Source organism: Euprymna scolopes, chromosome 37 (genome assembly GCF_053919585.1).
Source record: "Euprymna scolopes isolate OS-2025 chromosome 37, ASM5391958v1, whole genome shotgun sequence".
NCBI lineage: Eukaryota > Metazoa > Mollusca > Cephalopoda > Sepiida > Sepiolidae > Euprymna > Euprymna scolopes.
Window position 1 is genome coordinate 10,536,890 of NC_136518.1, and position 18,343 is coordinate 10,555,232.

General features: G+C 34.4%; 1 protein-coding gene across 2 annotated transcripts in view; it reads right to left on the reverse strand.

Annotated features, from left to right (window-relative positions):
* The window catches only part of LOC145261079 (condensin complex subunit 1-like), a 125,660-nt gene that overhangs the window by 93,496 nt on the left and 13,821 nt on the right, over positions 1-18,343 (reverse strand). The window contains exons 4-7 of one of the 2 annotated variants that reach the window (XM_080119257.1): positions 16,441-16,499; positions 11,070-11,233; positions 8,622-8,639; positions 3,332-3,477 (exon numbers count right to left, since the gene is read on the reverse strand). In XM_080119257.1, coding sequence (XP_079975383.1) covers positions 3,332-3,477; positions 8,622-8,639; positions 11,070-11,233; positions 16,441-16,499 — 387 coding nt within the window. The remainder of the gene's footprint in view (positions 1-3,331; positions 3,478-8,621; positions 8,640-11,069; positions 11,234-16,440; positions 16,500-18,343) is intronic. The other variant, XM_080119258.1, reaches the window with a different exon arrangement.

The window sequence follows — 18,343 nt, forward strand, 5'->3', positions numbered from 1 at the left end:
TTACAATATTTTAACAGCAAACCAATTGCTAATTAATCCTTTAGACAGGTCAGTGAAAGAACACACTTATGCAGAATTGAGGGTCTAATTTCTTACCTCCCCTGTCCAAGGTTTGATAGACTGCGACTCCTGTATAAAAGATCGATTAAAAACTAGTTTGCATTTTTCACAAACGCATGAAGAACTTGAATACGTACTAGACACTAACCTCGAACGTCTCTTGTAAAGAGGTTTGTCAGGACAACATGGCATGAGGTTATTTTGTCCTACAAGTAAACCCTCACTAAATATTCAAAATCACAGTATCCGCTGCCCAAGTAAGATTTCCTTGGTAATGCTTTTATGAGGTGCACCACCTCCAAGTGATGTCACCTTGTCCTGGAATCCAGCAAGACCAACAGACCACAAGAAAAGTATACTATAGCATATTTAAATGGTCAACTAGGGAGAGGAAAATTATGTTCACAACTTCTTTAACTCTTAGTGATGTTGAGTCAAGATCCAAGTGTAGTATCTGTTCTGATGCTTCACTTAATTAATCTTTGGTCAATGTAGGTTGGTTGGTTGGTTGGTTGGTTGCTTTACGGCATATCAACCCTTTTTGGGTTATTTAATGCCGAATCCAAAGATTTTGAAGAAAAAAATTATTAATACAATATATTTGTTGTTTTCACGTCGGTTTTTATTTAACCCATAGTTGGGACCCTAACAGGTACTACCACTCCGGGTCAGAGTGGACCTGGGAGCAATGGTAATTAAAAGGGTGGCTCCACACTCCCCAAAGCGCACAAGCTGGGGCCTCACCACTGGATATAGTTTAAGGTCATATCCAGGACCCCCCTTGAGGGAATTTTACCCTCTGCAGGGGGGCAGTCGGCGTATTCTAATGCCCCACCGACAGGGCCGTTGGTCAATGTAGGAGAAACCCTTCATACCGAGACAATTATGATTTATTTTGACACTGCCAGAGTGCCCCCTTTTTGTGGGGAGCTGGTTTTCCCTCACATTAAAAAACGACCTTGTGTCTTTGCTTTCGTGGGGAAGCAAATAAATACCATCGCTTCTGATGCTACACTTCAATGGTCCAAGTGATGTTACCTCAAGTAACAGCACGGAGCTGGGTACCCCATCAGACTAGATGAATTCTTGTCCTGGAATCCAGTAAGACGAAGAGACCACTAAAAATGGTCAATTGGGGAGAAATAATGTTCTCACCTTCTTTACTAACTCAGTGTTTGAGATGTAAATGAAAACTTAAATGAAATATTTGAATATCTATCGATGTCGTATAGAGATCAAGTGTTAACCTTAGGAAGTGATGCCCCTTCATTTCCTCAGAGACGTTATCCAGGAATAAAATGAAAAAGAAAAGTAATCTCGTACAGAGTGCAACTCTTCCTGAGCATCTCTTGCTCGACTAGGTGTCTGACCTTGTTGGGAAGTTTATTGGCTTTTGTAAGTTTGTATTGGCTTTTTGACCTTGTTGAGCAGTTTCTTGGCTTTTGTAAGGCAGTTCCTTGTTGAGCAGTTTCTTGGCTTTTGTAAGGCAGTTCTCTTTGGCCTTATTAAGCAGTCTCTTGGCTTTTGTAAGGCAGTTCCTTGTTGAGCAGTTTCTTGGCTTTTGTAAGGCAGTTCCTTGTTGAGCAGTTTCTTGGCTTTTGTAAGGCAGTTCTCTTTGGCCTTGTCAAGCAGTTTCTTGGCTTTTGTAAGGCAGTTCCTTGTTGAGCAGTTTCTTGGCTTTTGTAAGGCAGTTCTCTTTGGCTTTGTTAAGCAGTTTCTTGGCTTTTGTAAGGCAGTTCCTTGTTGAGCAGTTTCTTGGCTTTTGTAAGGCAGTTCTCTTTGGCCTTGTTAAGCAGTTTCTTGGCTTTTGTAAGGCAGTTTCTTGGCTTTTGTAAGGCAGTTCTCTTTGGCCTTGTTGAGCAGTTTCTTGGCTTTTGTAAGGCAGTTCCTTGTTGAGCAGTTTCTTGGCTTTTGTAAGGCAGTTCCTTGTTGAGCAGTTTCTTGGCTTTTGTAAGGCAGTTCTCTTTGGCCTTGTTAAGCAGTTTCTTGGCTTTTGTAAGGCAGTTCTTTGTTAAGCAGTTTCTTGGCTTTTGTAAGGCAGTTTTCTTTGACTATCAGTGAGTAGTTGATCCTTGCGATTCTTGTCCGAGTAATAGTGACAATACCTTTGTATTATTTGAATTCTTCGGATTATTGTCCTCATCACGTGACGATATCTGTTCAGCACTTTCTCCATAGTGACAACCAACATCTATCTTAACAAGACCCACATTCCCTTGTCTGGATATTGCAGCAGTTTTTCTTTTTTTTTTTTGATCTATAATCCTTCGTAATATTCAGATGGATACGAGTTGGATACCCCACAGCCTGGGTATTGCAGCACCTCTTTATTTATTTTTTTATTTTTTTTTGCAGCTTGTGCCAATTCATTGTATGGACACAGAACATCTATGACGACTTCTTTGTCCCAATACTATAGCTCAAGCCTTCAAGAACAACGGCCACAATTTCCAAATTACGAATCCGGAATAATTCACGCTATAATCTATATTATTCCAAGTCTTCAAATTATTGTTCTCATCTTGAGTGTTTTTTTTTTTTCACGTTTCGATCAATGTGACTTCCAGTCTTCATATCGAACTTGAGAATCTGCATGGAATTTCGAACAGACCCCTTTAATTCAGGTAACATACTCTCATTCTATTACCCATGACTGGGTAGAAGTCCTAAGTAATTCACAATTGTATTTTGAGTGTCTCCCACACTAAGGATTAGACCTTCAACCTCCAGAAGAGTGTCACTTAAACTAAATTTTACCAAGTAGTTTATCCACAATGCCACTGGTCCTTGCGAACTTTGGACTTCTACTTAGTCATGGTAGCCTCATGGATTAACTAAAGGATTTTGTTTGAAAATTCCTACAGATTCCCAAGTTTGACCAGATACACCTAAAGAAGGTTGAAGGTTACATTGACCAAAATGTGAAAATGACACTCAGGATGAAAATAGTCGTCCAAATAATCTAAATAAATATGAATCCTCATTTTTTAAAACTCAGAAACATAATACCATGCTAGAGGTTACTCTTTCAATATTCAAATGCATTTCTAAATGTCCATGGTGTTCAACTCTAAAACCCAACAACAGTTACCAGTTGGACTTTACTGTTAAATATTTCAAATCGTTCTAAAATAAAGACGAACCAAAAAAAAAAAAAAAAAAAAAAAAATCAAATTCATCCCAAACACCATGTTTTTGTTGTTGAAGAAGTTTTAAAATTTTTCATGATACGAAAACAAAACTGTCGAGTTGTCGGAAGCATGTTACTTACGAAATGAATTCTTCTTCGGCCACGGGTGGATCCCACAACCTATTAATATCCATCTCGACTATTTTAAGGATCACATTCAGAAAATGATCCCGCTCCTCTGCCCAATCCAAGGTCATCAGGGATTTACTTACTTTCTTTTTGCGACCCTGAAACACAAAAAAAAGGAATACAAATCAACTGAGTATAACGATACAAGTTCAAAAAAAATTAGAAACCATGAAACCATTTTTTTTTATTATTATTACATTAATACTTTGTATTAATTTAATAATAAAAAAAAAATTTGCAGACAAATTATAGAAAGCTGTAAAATAGAATACTTCATCTTACATGACATCCACATCTTTGTACTTTCCTCTCCAACCACCGATATCCATGACAAATAACACCCTACCTGAGAATTCTTCCTTCAAACTCCTTTACTTAACATTTGCAGGCCATATGAACTGGAACAAATACATTGAGGACATTGCAAAAGCTGCTGCAAAGAAGGTAGGTTCCCTCTATCGTGCTAGAAGACTACTCACACCTGAGAGGATCCTGTACCTTTACAAAGCCACCATTTGCCCATGCATGGAGTATTGTTGCCACATCTGGGCTGGTGCATCTACCACTAGTCTCTCCCTCTTTGATAGAGGTCCATAAAAGAGTCTTCAATCTAATAGGTCCCACTTTGTCAACTAAGCTCCAACCCCTGTCCCATCGCCACAATGTTGCATCCCTGTGGTTGTTTTACAAGTATTTTAATAATTGAATATAACTTTTCGTTGATACGCCAGAGAAAAATTGAATCACAACTCATTCGTATATGTAACACATTGTCTGCAGATGCTGCAAAGCCCGTCTCACAGAGAGATGTATGTCGAACAGGAAACTTTGATGATGATATGACCATATTGAAAGAATGGACGAGAGTTCTTGGGTCAATAAATGTAAGAAAAAGTTGCAGGTTCAGTTTAAAAGGTCAACAATAGAGAAGGTGATGAAAATGGATCCCGGAAAAAGATTAGATAAAGAACTGGCCAGAGATTAATTTGAATACATTTCTTAAAGCTGCACGTGTGTCAGCATGCAAACCAAATGTTAGGAGTGACTGATACTAACACAGAGTGGACGTGAAACTAGTGATTGCTATGTGTTCACTTCACACTATCCTAAGTTATTGAATTGCAGCCTCAGAACCGGGTGTAGTTAAAGGTTATATTCAAGATCAGTTGGAGTAGATAGAATTGAAATAGTTAATAGAGTTAAGAAAAACAAATTTTTCTTTTCTGCCTAAAATTAGAAAGATGCATTTAAGACGGTAGGATGATTCAAACATTTTGCCCAGGGGTATCCAAAGCAGTTTAGTTTTTAGAAGCCGAATGATTATTTAACCTGAAAAAGACATTTTATATGACATTTCGCTAAGCTTTCAAACACAGAAAAGATAAATAAAAATAAAAAGCAGAACACAGAAATATGTATTGAAATAGATTAGAAAAATTTAACGAAAATTAAACAATTTGGAAATAATTAGTAAAACATCGCCAAAAACATAAAACGGAAAAAAAAAAAAAAAAAAAAAAAAAAAAATTTATATATATATATATATATATATATATATATATATATATATATACAGGGTGTCCGTAAAGTTACTATACAGTCTTATTGTTTGCCTTGATTGTTACAGTCTTTTCGGATGTAACACGTGTATTTTCTGAGATTTTTATAAACATAAAGGTGTTATTTCTTTTTATTTCTTTTGTTAAAAATAAATATTTTAATACAATATCTTACCGTACTGTTAATATATTACAGGGTGTCTGTACAGTAACTTTACGGACACCCTGTATATATATATATATATATAAAACCCAAAGTGCAAATATGAAAATCAAAATGTCATTTTAAAAATATTAACCTAAGGGAGATTATGCATCTGTAGCTGACTACAATATGGCAGTTTTCAAGTACAATGTAAACAAGTTCTTGATAAGCCGTTCCCCTTAAGTAATCCAATTTACCAAATTTACACTTCTAACGATTATTATGATATTGTCCTTTTGACTATTGTACACTCTTTAACACTTTGTACATCCTTTAACCCTTATCCTTGAGTGGCATCTAGACCTTGATAAGTGGTGATTCCCTTGTAAAAAAAAAAAAGTCATAAGAGTTGTATCCCTTTTTAACCATCATTGCATCACAATTTTATAAATTTGGAAACAAATTCTTTCTATTAAAAGTTATGTTCAATAAATTTGATATTTGTATTCATCAGATTAATCAAATTACTGTTCCCATCTTGAGTGTCATTTACACGTTTCGATCAATGTAACCTCAGCCCTTCTTTAGGTGCATCTTGTTGAACTCAAATGTTTCTGTCGAACTCAGAAATTTGGACAGAATTTTGAACAAAACCCTTTATTTACTTCAGGGATAGCATGCTCTTGTTCCGTCAGCTATGACTGGATAGAGGTCCTAAGTAATTCGCAATTGTATTTTTTGGTCGCCTACACTGAGAACTGAACCTTTAACCTTCAAGAGAAGGTCACTTACCACTGATTTTTCAAAGTACTATAATCAGTGCATCGCGGGACGCACAAAGTAAATAAAGGGTTCTGTTTGAAATTCTGTCCAAATTCCTCAAGTTCGACAGAAACATTTCCAAATTCGAAAAGATACACATGAATAAAGTCAGAGATACATCCACCAAAACGTTGCGAAAATGACACCCAAGATGAGAACAGTAGTCTGATGAATCCAAATAAATCCTCATCTCAAAAATTCAGAAACAAAATTTGATATTATTTCAACAATCATTGTTTATTCATTTTTTAGCTTCACTGTTTACATAGACAACATTTAATGGTTGGTAATTTGTAAAAATTAGGAATAACAAGCCACACGCAGTTTCCCTCTTGTGCTGCATGTGAGATGACGCCACAAAAAATAGTGAAGAAATGATGAAAGTGAGAAGTGCAAAGGGTCAACATTGCCTTCACATTTTCGCCAAGTTTCAGAAAAATCTAATGGATAAGGCAAAAGTTATGAGGTAAAAAGTGTCATGTTTCGCAATTTTAGACCATTTGTGACCCCTTTTGAGCTCCTGAGACTGCCGAAACCCAGTGAAAATGGACAAACGGTGCAGTTTCACGACTTAAAACCATGTATATTTGAATTCAGCACCATGGAAAACTACTATAACGACATACATATCAAGTTTTTAGGTAATATGAAAAAAAAAAAAAAGAGTTCCAAAAAGCTATGTTTTTTTTTAGCCCTAAAAGTCCCAGAGGGATGTGAACGAGAATTTTGCCAGGGTCATCCATACTGAATTTATATTAAGAACAATGCCCTCCACATTTTGGACAAGTTTCAGGAAAATCTAATGGATGGATCAAACGCCATGGGGTAAAAACAGTAATTTTTTGCCATTTTGAGGCATTTTTTTTTACCTCTTTTGAGTCCTCTGGGGACGTCGAATACCAGTGTAAATGGGTAACGATGCAGTTTCAGGCCTTAACACATGTATATTTGAGTTGAAAAACCACTATATAGTAAGACATATCAAGTTTTGCTGAGATATGTGCAAAAAAAGAGCCACCAAAAGGAGTGTTTTTAGCACTGAAAGTTCTCGGAGACGTGAACCAGAATTTTGCCAGGGTCACCCATACTGGATTAAGAACAATGGGCTCCACATTTTGATCAAGTTTCAGAAAAATCTAACGGATGGAGCAAAAGTTATGAGGCAAAACGTGTGTTTTTTGGCCATTTTGGTGCATTTTTACCTCTTTTGAGCCCGTGGGAATGCAACAGGAATTTTTGCAAAAATTTTTTTTTTTTTTAAATACAATTTGTGGCAAAATTTCAGGAAAAACTAATGGGCAGTTATCTGGCAATTGTCCGGACGCACAGAAGCACAGACGCCACTGAAAACATAGGTCCCTCTCCGATAAATCGGGGGACCAATAAAGATTCAACAATCAACCTTTCACCAAACCCATATTAATGTCATGTTTAGATGTGCAGCTGTAGAGGACAAGCCAAATCTTCCTGGTAACTAAAGATTTAGTTATATTAAATTTTCATCCAGTTTGTTTGGGACAGCATTCATTCTGTATCAATGGAACCAGCTCGTAATGAATTCATTGCATCTCGAATGAAGGTCAACCAAGCACAGTCGTCCATTGTCCGTGTTGAGATGAGCAATGGCCAGTCTTGATTCTACTGATGGATACTGTAGATACATTGACCGATGTGTTAAGTCTACATCGCGCTTCACCCTTCCGAGCCATGTTTTGAGTTGGTCACATGAAGTGAAACTAACTCAATGGCTTTTTCTGATGAATTTCTTGTTCCATAGAAGAGCCACGTGAGTGACATATAACCTTTTATTTTATTTTTTGAGACACTATGGACAAAAAAAATGGTAAAAAGTTCTTTGTTTCACTCACAGTGTTTATTTAAAGTTGGTTCAGAAATACCCTATTAGGGTAATCAACCGGTTTTGGATGATTCAACACGGAATTCATGGCACTACAAACAGTAGTAAAATGTCTGCAGTGCTACTAAGTGAATAAAATCAAGAAAACAAACAGAAGACAAACAAACAAACAAACACTAGTAAAACTGACTCCAACATATCCAGTAACACAAGTTAGTCTAGAATCCTGACTAATTTTTATAACGAAGTATTCCTGTATGTCAGCCTCATCCGTAGGGCTATGATAACAGCATATTCTTAGTTTTGATTCTCAGGTATATATCCATTGATATCTTATGTTTTTATGTAGCGTGATGTGATCTGCGGTTGATTAATTGTGCCTAACTGTGTCGGATATATACTCGAGAGTAAAAACAATGAAAAGAATATGCTGTTGTTATAGCCCTACTCACCAGTTTTGGGGAAGCCACCATCCCATTTCTACCGCATACAAAGCGACAAGGATTCATAATAATGACCAGGGCTAGGACAACAGCATATTCTTTTTCTTGTCTTGACTCTCAAGTATATATCCACTGATATACTATGTTTTTATGTAGATTGATGTGGTTCTCAGTTGATTAATTATGTCTGTGTCAGATATATACTCGAGAGTAAAAACAATGAAAAGAATATTCTGTTCTCATAGCCATAATAATGATTGCCAATACCGAAAGCTGTTGGCAATTTGTTCACGAGAACTTAGTTCTAACAAAAAATAAACTACAAAAAAAGATCTTTAATAAAAAAAAAAAAAAAAAATGGCAATTTTATTAATGCAAACATTTTTTTCATTTTTTTTGTAAACAAATAACTTACATCTTTATTTACTGTACCCTAGAAAAAGAAAACAGATTTTCAATCGAGTAATTGAAAAACTGGAGAAATTACAAGATAATTTAGATAAAAGAAAAATAAAGGAGACGAGAAAATTCCGCACATTGTGACAAGAGTGTTCCTATTTACTTTGCCTCCTTACGAGTGCAGAGTCAGACACCAGGGTTATTTTTTTAATGTGGAGAAAAGGGAAGAAAAATTTTAAATTGTCTCAGTCATGAAGGATTTCTCCTACACTAGCCAAGAACAAAAAATTGAAGTGTAATATCAGAACAGATGCTACACTTTGATCTTGGCCCGAAGACCAATAAATCTCTCTTAAGACAGTTAATCAACATTCATTTTCTCTATGGCTTTTTGCTATATAAATGCCGTTAAAAAAAAAAAACACTACACATCACATCATTCGATGTCATATATTAAAGAATAGAATATCAAATCAATGCAAAAATAGTACTTAAATATATATAAATGCACCATGCATATATATATATATATATATATATATACTAGCAGGCCGCCAGACGTTGCCTAGTCGTAAAATACACATAAATATTATATTTTAATTATTACAGATTTATTATTTATTATAAACAGAAATACTCTAAGTATTAAACGTAACATTAAATTCTTTAAAAAAAAAAAAAAAAAAAAACACAGAAAATGAAAGGCTAGTTTAATACGAAAATGAGCAAAAATTTTACCATCAATTTGGCATTAAGTACTCATTGCAAGCCAATTTTGCCAGTTTTTAATGGGATAAAATGCCTAGTATAAAACAAATTCAGATGTATTCATAAACTTTTTCAAAAGTGCTCAATACTAGACAGAGCTTTATACATATATATGAATTTTGAAACAATTAGTTAATGTTAAAATGTATACTTTTAGTTTAGTTTAGTGCAAAATAAAGTCAAATATCGAAGAGTTAAAAGTTTGTTTTTTTTTACCTCTTTTTCGGGGAAGTTAGAAACCTGGTTAGGTGGGTTTAGAAAAGCTAGCACTCAGGCCTACAAAAAATGCCTGAGCAGCACCGTCGGCATAGGCGCCTCAGGTGATCAGTAATACTGAACAGAAGCATACCGCAGTCAGACAACAAAAGGCCGCTATTGAACTGATTGTCAAGGACATATTCTCGGCGGAAGGCAAACTCATGTTGTGCTAGTCGTAACATCTTTATTGTTTTTCTCACTGTCTCTCCATCCTCCTTTCTCTTGGGTATCATTTGACACAAAAAATCCTTATATACCGACCTCTTTATTGAGGTACAGCATAATCACATTGACAGACCAGTTCCCACTGGATCACCGAAATTAAGCAACATTGAATCTGGTCAGTATTAAATGGGTGACCATTTGGGACTTCCAGGTGCTGTACGTGCTCTCCGCTTATCTCAGCATTGTTTGTAGTCATCCTTGCCACTGGACTCAAACATTCAGGAAAGGTGATGTTGTCAGTTGCGCGACCCTTGCCTCACAATTACACGCGCAGCTGCCCTACAAGAGGATATCCTTTTTCTTTCCAGACCGAACAGATATTGAGGTAAAACTAGACATGTATTTTTTTTTCTATCTGGGGAATATCCGACTCCCCTAACTGAATTGGACAAAAGTAAAAACTTGTCCAAATCAAGAAGGATTTCCACTCATCTGACAGAACAAAATCAATTCAACCGATACGATGACTTGCAAAAATGGCTCACAAAAAAAAAAAAAAAAAAAAAAAATTGACCCCTCCTTGTAGAAAACTAACTGCCCAATTTTTCGATATTTGTCGTCCAAGATGTTCAGCTTCAAAATAATATTGACCTTGTGAAAATCCGTCACCTGTCGAAAGTTTTAGGCAGACATACAAACATCCATACAAACATCCATTTAAACAGACAGGTAAGATTTATATTATAGATACTAATTACTATTAATCCCAAACTGTGCATTGAACAAATACCATAATACTTAATTTGCTGTACCTTATCATAAAGATCTATACAAAATTTCAGTCAGATTGACCCAGTGAACTTGTTTGTCTGTGAATCAATTTTTGGTCTACAGACTTGAAACTTGATAAAGTTGAATTCGGACCTGTGGAACAAATTTGATTTTGTTTTTTGCTAGTAAAATAACTGTCATGGGGTCAAAAATTGAAAAAGATCCTAACCTGAGAGCCAAGAAAGTTTATTGTAATTCCATCTGGTTATAACAATGTTTTAGTTCCTTATTTCCATTCTCAACTTTGTTTAAACTTTCCAGTTGAAAACTTCTTGTAACTTCACAGATCGAGACGTTTTTTTTTCTTCTTTTTAATAATAAGTGAGAACACTGACTAAGCCTAATTTTTTTCCCCCCAGTCATTTTTGATGGACGAAAATGTCACACGAAGCTATGTATAAAATTTTATGCAGGAGAAAGATGAAACAATTGCGCCACTTACCTGAGCCACGCCCACTTTGGTCTCCTCAGCTTCAAAACCATCGCCTAACTGACAAATTAAATAGCAAAGCATTTTCAATGCATTCAGGTGTTGCGACTGAACGTCACTGGGAATGACGGATTCTTCAAGCAAACGTTGCAGAGCATTGGAAAATTTCAAAAGACCTACAAAACAAGAATAATGGGTCAGTTAACAAGCAATCAATACGGTGCCAAAGCAGGGGTGCTTCGATGGATGGAGAACTTGCACAGCTTGTCAAAAGTTTACATACTTGGATATTATTCAATATTACACGTTTTAAAAGGATAAAAAATATATTTCAATTATAATTTTCATCTTGGTTTTATATTAATGTGTCCCCAATATAATAATTGTTCACCTTTTTTTTTTCGGGTAGGATTAAAAGTCGATATCTTTTACGTGGATATCAGCAAAATTTCACACCTACTGTGATCAAGCAAATCACGCCTTATTTGTAGATTAACTTTTAAAACAATTATATATATATATAATTTTATATATATATATATATATATATATATATATATATATAAAACAAGTATATATTATATGGAAAGTGAAGAAAACTAGCATTCTGGTTAATTTAATATGCCTTCATACGTTAAATATTTTTATATCCAAAGTTAAAAGTTTATACAAAAAAAAAAAAAAAAAAAAAACACTTAAATTTGACAAACCAGAGAAGGAAACTTGTTTATTTTTATTTTTTACTAGCAGGGAGACCCAACGTTGCCCAGAACTGAATAATGATCAACAAATATTTCACACTTCTTTATTTTTATTGTCATCAAAATCCGTGAAATCGCCTGGGATGAAGCTTCACATGCCTCCATGCAGTAACTTAGTCCAAAATATATGTTATTCTACATTGCACTCTAGAGAACCTACTGTTTCTTTTATAAAATTATTTTATATAAATTTCTTTCCAGTTAAAACATTAAAAAATTTACGTGCGGGGTTCGAACCTACAGACCACATCATGTATAAAAAAAAAAAAAAAAAAAAAGTCAATTTTTAAGTCTTATAAAATTCTTTGCAGTTAATCAAAAAACATTAAGAAATTTACATGCAGAGTTTGAACCTACAGACCACGCCTTGCAAAAAAAAATAAAAATAAAAATAAAAAATGCTAAGCAATGACATGAAATAAAATGGCTTTACCGATGATAGATTAAAATAACGGTTTTGATTATCGGGGCTTTCTGAGACAAAACTTTATGATCACTTCCAGAGTTATACACTAAAGTTCTTTAAATTTTGAAAATTTTCAGCCATTTTGGAGTATATAAGGAACTCACATACAGACAATGTTGCATTTATATAATTGTAGAGATACTTTACATTACAATAAATGTGTATTTGATCAGATATTCTTGAGATTACTCAGGCTATTTGAAACTAAATGACTAGGTGTGATGTGATGTGGGTTTTTATGACCTTAGAATCAAACATACGACCGATTAAAGCGAACTAAGAATATATGATATGATATAGATGATGGTTTCAGAATTTTTTTTTTTTTTTTTTTTTTTTTTTTTTTAGGTATAATATGTAAATATTTTATCATTTTTAATGGTGCAGAAATTTCTTTAAAACATTGTTTGGTTCAATTTAACAATTCCCTAGTTGAATAGCAAACATGAACTCAATTTTATGAAGCCACGTAGCGAATTTGTATTCCTTATCAAAACTGGTGCTACCAGATCAGGCTGCCTGAAGATATTGGCTTCCTGAGACCAAATGCACCAAACATGGATGCTTTTTGTTTTCTACTTCTTTTTGCAAAACATAATTATGTTCTGCAAAACTAAAAACAAAAACCCTTATCCCTTTTTCTTTCCTTCTTTCTCTTTCTATCTCCACCCCCCCCCCACTTCCTGACTGGTTTTCTTACTTAAAATGTACCAAACATTAATACTGTAAACCTTTTCCCTTTCCCATTGCAAAACTCATTCATGTTCTCCAGGGCAGAGAACAAGAACGACAAAATCTACTACAAAAAAGAACTAGAAGCATGGAATCTTTTTTCCAAAATAACTGGGTTCAGCATTAAATAACCCGAAAAAGGTGGATATGCCATAAAACAAAACAACCAAACCAAACTTTTTTTTTTTTAATTTATTTTTTTTTTGTTTTTACATATGTTAACTTGTAAAAAAAAAAAAAAATAAAATAAAAAGTTTGGTTTGATTGTTTTGTTTTATGGCATATCAACCTTTTTCGGGTTATTTAATGCTGAACCCAGTTATTTTGGGAAAAGATTTCATGCTTCTAGTTCTTTTTGTTTTGTTTTTTTTTATCAAAAATAGAAAATGCTTCCAAATTTTTTTTTTTTTTTTAACATTTAATTAAACTACTCTTTTACTCCTGGGTTAACATTTTAAAAATATTGTTCAAGTTTTTCAAAGTTTACCATGAAAAAATAATGGATCAAACTTTTTTTTTTTAATGCAATCCTTATAGATGGAGGAAATTTAAGGTTTTGTACCAATACAGAGTGCCCCCCATTTTAGGGAGCTGAATTTTCTCGCATTAAAATCTGCCTTGTGTTTATTTCTGCCATTGTAGAGGGAGGCAAGTAAATAGAGATTTTGTTTTTGTTTTTTAACATTTACTACCCGTGTGATATATGGCTGATAAAGTTGAAGGTGTGCTTCTGTTATGATATTCGTATTTACTCGCTTGTTTGAATTTAAATAAAAAAAATAAAAATAAAAAAAAAATTAAGATGACTAATTTATTAAAACAGGAAATAAAAAAGACATATTTTGCCTTTTTCTTTTTAATATCAGAAAACCTTCCAATTTTTGAAGAGAATGCTTTCTTTTGTTTGCGTAGGCCACTTTTTATCTATTATCTATACCTATATATAAAAGCGAAAATGTATGTATGTACGCATGTTCGCTTTTTGTGTATGTCCGCAAAAGGATTTTTTTCGGCGGCTCCTCAAGGCCGTCGCTCATTTTTAAAACTTTTTATATCACGTCGAAATCATAATATATACGAGTTACGAACGGGGATCACCTGTCTATTTAATTTGCCTGAATTTGAAACGTTAAATATCCGACATTTTGGGATCGCCGCATATTGTTTTGGTTTTTTGGTATAAAAAAAGCGAAACTCGATTCAAATCCCTGGCCCATGGCCAGTGGTCTCTAGACAGCGATGTAACGTTTGGTCAATATCGACTTACCATCGTCATATCAGACGGTTGGTTTCATTTCGAGACGAGACACTCCCCTAATAAACAGAGGAGCTGGTTTTCCCCAAAGTTAGGTAAAAACAAACAAACCGGGTTATTGACCTCATTAAAGACTGTCCCGCAGAAAATGTTAACTGCTGAATAGCTATTGCTTACGTCGTCATCAATGCTCGCACAAAATGTTAACTCTACGACTTCCACTTGACGTCATTTAGTGCGGGCACCTGTCAATTCTCTTAATTAAATAAATTCCAACTTCTTTCAGTAACTCATTCTTGCTAGCCAAGTGGTTAACGTGTCATGTTTTTTTTCATATTTTATTTTCCAACTTCGCCTCAGGGTTTCGGATTCGATTCTACCTAATTACCAAAATCAGACAATTGCTATTCATTTGGACACTCCCCTTTTTATGGGGAGCTGGTTTTCCCCAACATCTTGGAAGAAAGGCAGAAACTTTCCCCTCTGGCGTGATGTTTGGCCTCATTAAATTCACGCACCTGTCACTTAACTTTTAAATCGTTAAATTAGAACGATTTTCAATTCCTGCCCCGTCATGGTCGAGCGGTAAGATGTCAGGTTTTTTCACACTATCTTTTCCACCTTTGTCTTAAGGCTTCGGGTATGAGCCTACTTGCCTCCCAAAACTTTTTTCTTTTACACCGACAAACATCCGGGCACCCACGCTAGTCTATTATATAAAGGGAAAAATGGGCACAAGCGTTTGTGTACGTCCACGAAAGACTTTTTGCATCGGGATTCTCGTGTCAGATTCCACTAGAAGTTTTTGCATACTTCCCAGATCGTAACATGTCGCATTCGCAAACGGACATCATCTATCTTTTTCTGGATCGCATTAAACAAAATTCCCATCATGCCGACCTGTCGGTCGTTTGTTTGTTTTTTTTCCCTATAAATAAAGCGAAACTATTTGAATGCAAATGCCTGGCCTTTGGGCAGGGTAGTATCTGTAATTGGTCCTTGGTCAATGTAGGGAGAAACCCTTCATACCGAGACAATTACTGTTTATTTGGATATTGCCAGAGTGCCCCCTTTTTGGGGGGGAGGGGAGCTGTTTCCCCCCCACACACACACACACACATTAAAAACGACCTTGTGTCGAATTTGTTTTCATGAGAGGTTTAAAAGCAACGCCATTTCTGCAAGTCATCTTTTGTTTTTGATTGACTATGTTAAATTTGAACGATTTCGACTTCCGCTCGCGTCATAGAGTAGCGGTAAGACGGATTTTCCTTCACTTTCTTTTCTGCCTTCACGTCACGAATTTACCTGCCTGCCTAACTACCACATTTGGGGGGGGAGGGGGGGGGCTTAACACACACCTCCAAACACGTGGGCAACACCAGGCACCCAGGCTAGTTTAAAATGAAAATAAAAACTTCATTTTTTTTATCATTTTTTTAATATCCATTTGTTTTCCTATGCTATGTTTTTTTTCTTTTATTTTATTTGCAAAATTAATTTTAATACCAACTAGGAATTAAAAGGGTCATAAAAGTTATATAAAATTTTTATCATACTTTTTTAATTCTCACTCTCTATTTATTTGCCTCTCCATGAGGGCAGATACAAGGTCGGTTTTTAAAGTCAATTTCTAAAAACAATCTAAATTTTTTTTTTTTTTTAATTCCATTTTCACCCCAAACAAGACAGTGTAACTTTGATGTAGGGGGCTACTATCGGGGACATAAGTTGAAGGGATACTATGTAGGGAGTTTAGCAGCAACATGTCTGTTCATATTGCACTTGAACTTCTGCATGTCAGTACAGTTGGGGAAGCAGAATCCTGAAAGGAAGTTACAAAGTCTAGCAGTTCTGAGAAAGAACCTATTGGAGTAGAAGGCTTTCTTACATCTAGGGATCTGTGTGTAGGGGTGGGATCTTGCTGCTTGTCAGATGGAAATTTAAATGACACTTTTTTCTATGATAATTATCTGAAAACAATTCTGAGCCAAACAAAGTATTTTCTGAAAGAAATTAAATAGCATTTTATTCTTAAGATTCTGTAATGATATCCAAGAAAATCTTTGCACGAGAACCAGAATGAAATATTTATTGTAGAAAGTTATTGATGACAAAGAGACAACTGACTTTACTTTATATATTAGATGATAAAATAAAAATGTTTACCTTTAAGCAGGATTTGCCAAAGAGTTTCTTTCAACGACTGAGAAGATTCAGCATCAGAACTAAAATTTAAAAAAGAAAAATGCGTTATTTCAAATCCCAAAACAACATTTTTATTGCATCGCATTGAATGAGAACAAAGAATTACATTTTTTTTTTCTTTTTCCTTCGTAAAATTCAAATCCCAAATGGCATGGGAGAAGGTGACAGCAGAAATCCAAACAAATTCAATAAATGTTAACAATCGTGCGAAAATGTAATGTTCTACTAGTATGTTATTTAACTTTTTGAGCGATTATCACTATATCGACTATAACTCAAATGAGACCATTTTATTTTTCTTTGCTTCTATTTTTAATTGTTAAAAAACACTTTAAAATAAACACCAAACAAAAACTTATTTAGGTAGGTAGAAGAGTAATTCATCTTGCTTTTGTAAACATGTATTTGTTGTGTATTAATTTTTTTATTTGTTGTGTATTAATTTTTTTTATTTGTTGTGTATTAATTTTTTTATTTGTTGTGTATTAATTTTTTTTATTTGTTGTGTATTAATTTTTTTTATTTGTTGTATATTAATGTTTTTATTTGTTGTGTATTATTTTTTTTTATTTGTGTACTAGCGGGGGGTGCCCGGCATTGCCTGGGTGTTTGGAGGTGTGTGTGGTTTTGGGTAAATCAAAACACCCGGGTTTTTGTGTCGGGGGGGGGGGGGGGTAAAAAGTGTTTAAGTTTTGGTAGGTAAGTATGAGGATCAAACCCGAACCCTTGAGGCGAAGTTGAAATTAAAGTGTGAAAAAAAAAAAAAAAAAAAGTTCGACGTTAATCATTGGGCCACCGCAAGATACTAACGGAAACACGTTTGAATTTATTTAATTACTTAGATTTGGCAGGTGCACGTTTTAATGACTTAATCAGGCCAACTTTGACTGCGGGATAGTATTTCATTTACTGCAGGAACGCTTTTTTTTATTTTTATGGGGGGGGGGGGACCAGCTCCTCTTGTCCAAATTGAAAAGCAATTGTTTGATATAAGGAAAATATTTCCACATTGATCAAAGCTGATTGCTTTCGGACATTTCCAGCGACCGGAAAAATACCGCCAGAATTAATGTCGCTTTTATTATACGAAAAAGCCTAATCCACATGCAGCGAGCGAAAACTGTTGAATATTTATCTTCCCAAAGTCGAGCAAATTAAATAGACAGGTGACCTCCGTTGTTAACTCGTAGATATTATGATTTATATGTGATATAAAAAGTTTTAAGAAGTTGTGAGCCGACCGACCGCTTCTCGGAAAAAAGCCTTTCTTGGACATACACAAAAAGCGAACACACATTTCGCTTTTATATACATAGATTAATTTTTTTTATTTGTTGTGTATTTAATCCTGTTTATTTGTGTATTTATTTTTTATTTGTTGTGTATTTATTTTTTGCTTTGTTAAATATTCTGGAAATTAACTTTTTTTTTAATTCATGACGCAGTTTAGTTCATTGGATTTATAGATATTAGATTTTTGGGTATTTTTCCCCCGATTCTGATACAATTACTGATTCCGTACTAAATTCCCAATTCTGATACAACTACTGATTCTTTATAAATCTAATCATTTAACTATAAGATATAATATAATTTTCATAAAAACACATGTTAAATATGCAGATATCTTCCTAAACGTCAAAATACACTTGTGGAGGATGATCTATCGATTTTAGCTTTACTTGTATTTTAAAATCAATAAATATTTATTATTTTACCATTATTACCAGCAATGGAAGATTTGGGTTCAAACAAAATCAAATAAATGAAAAAAAAAAAAAGAATCGTTTTGGCATTGGAAAATAGCCATCAATTTTTCCAATTCCGATACCCCCAAATCTCCCGATTTTTCTGATTCTAATTA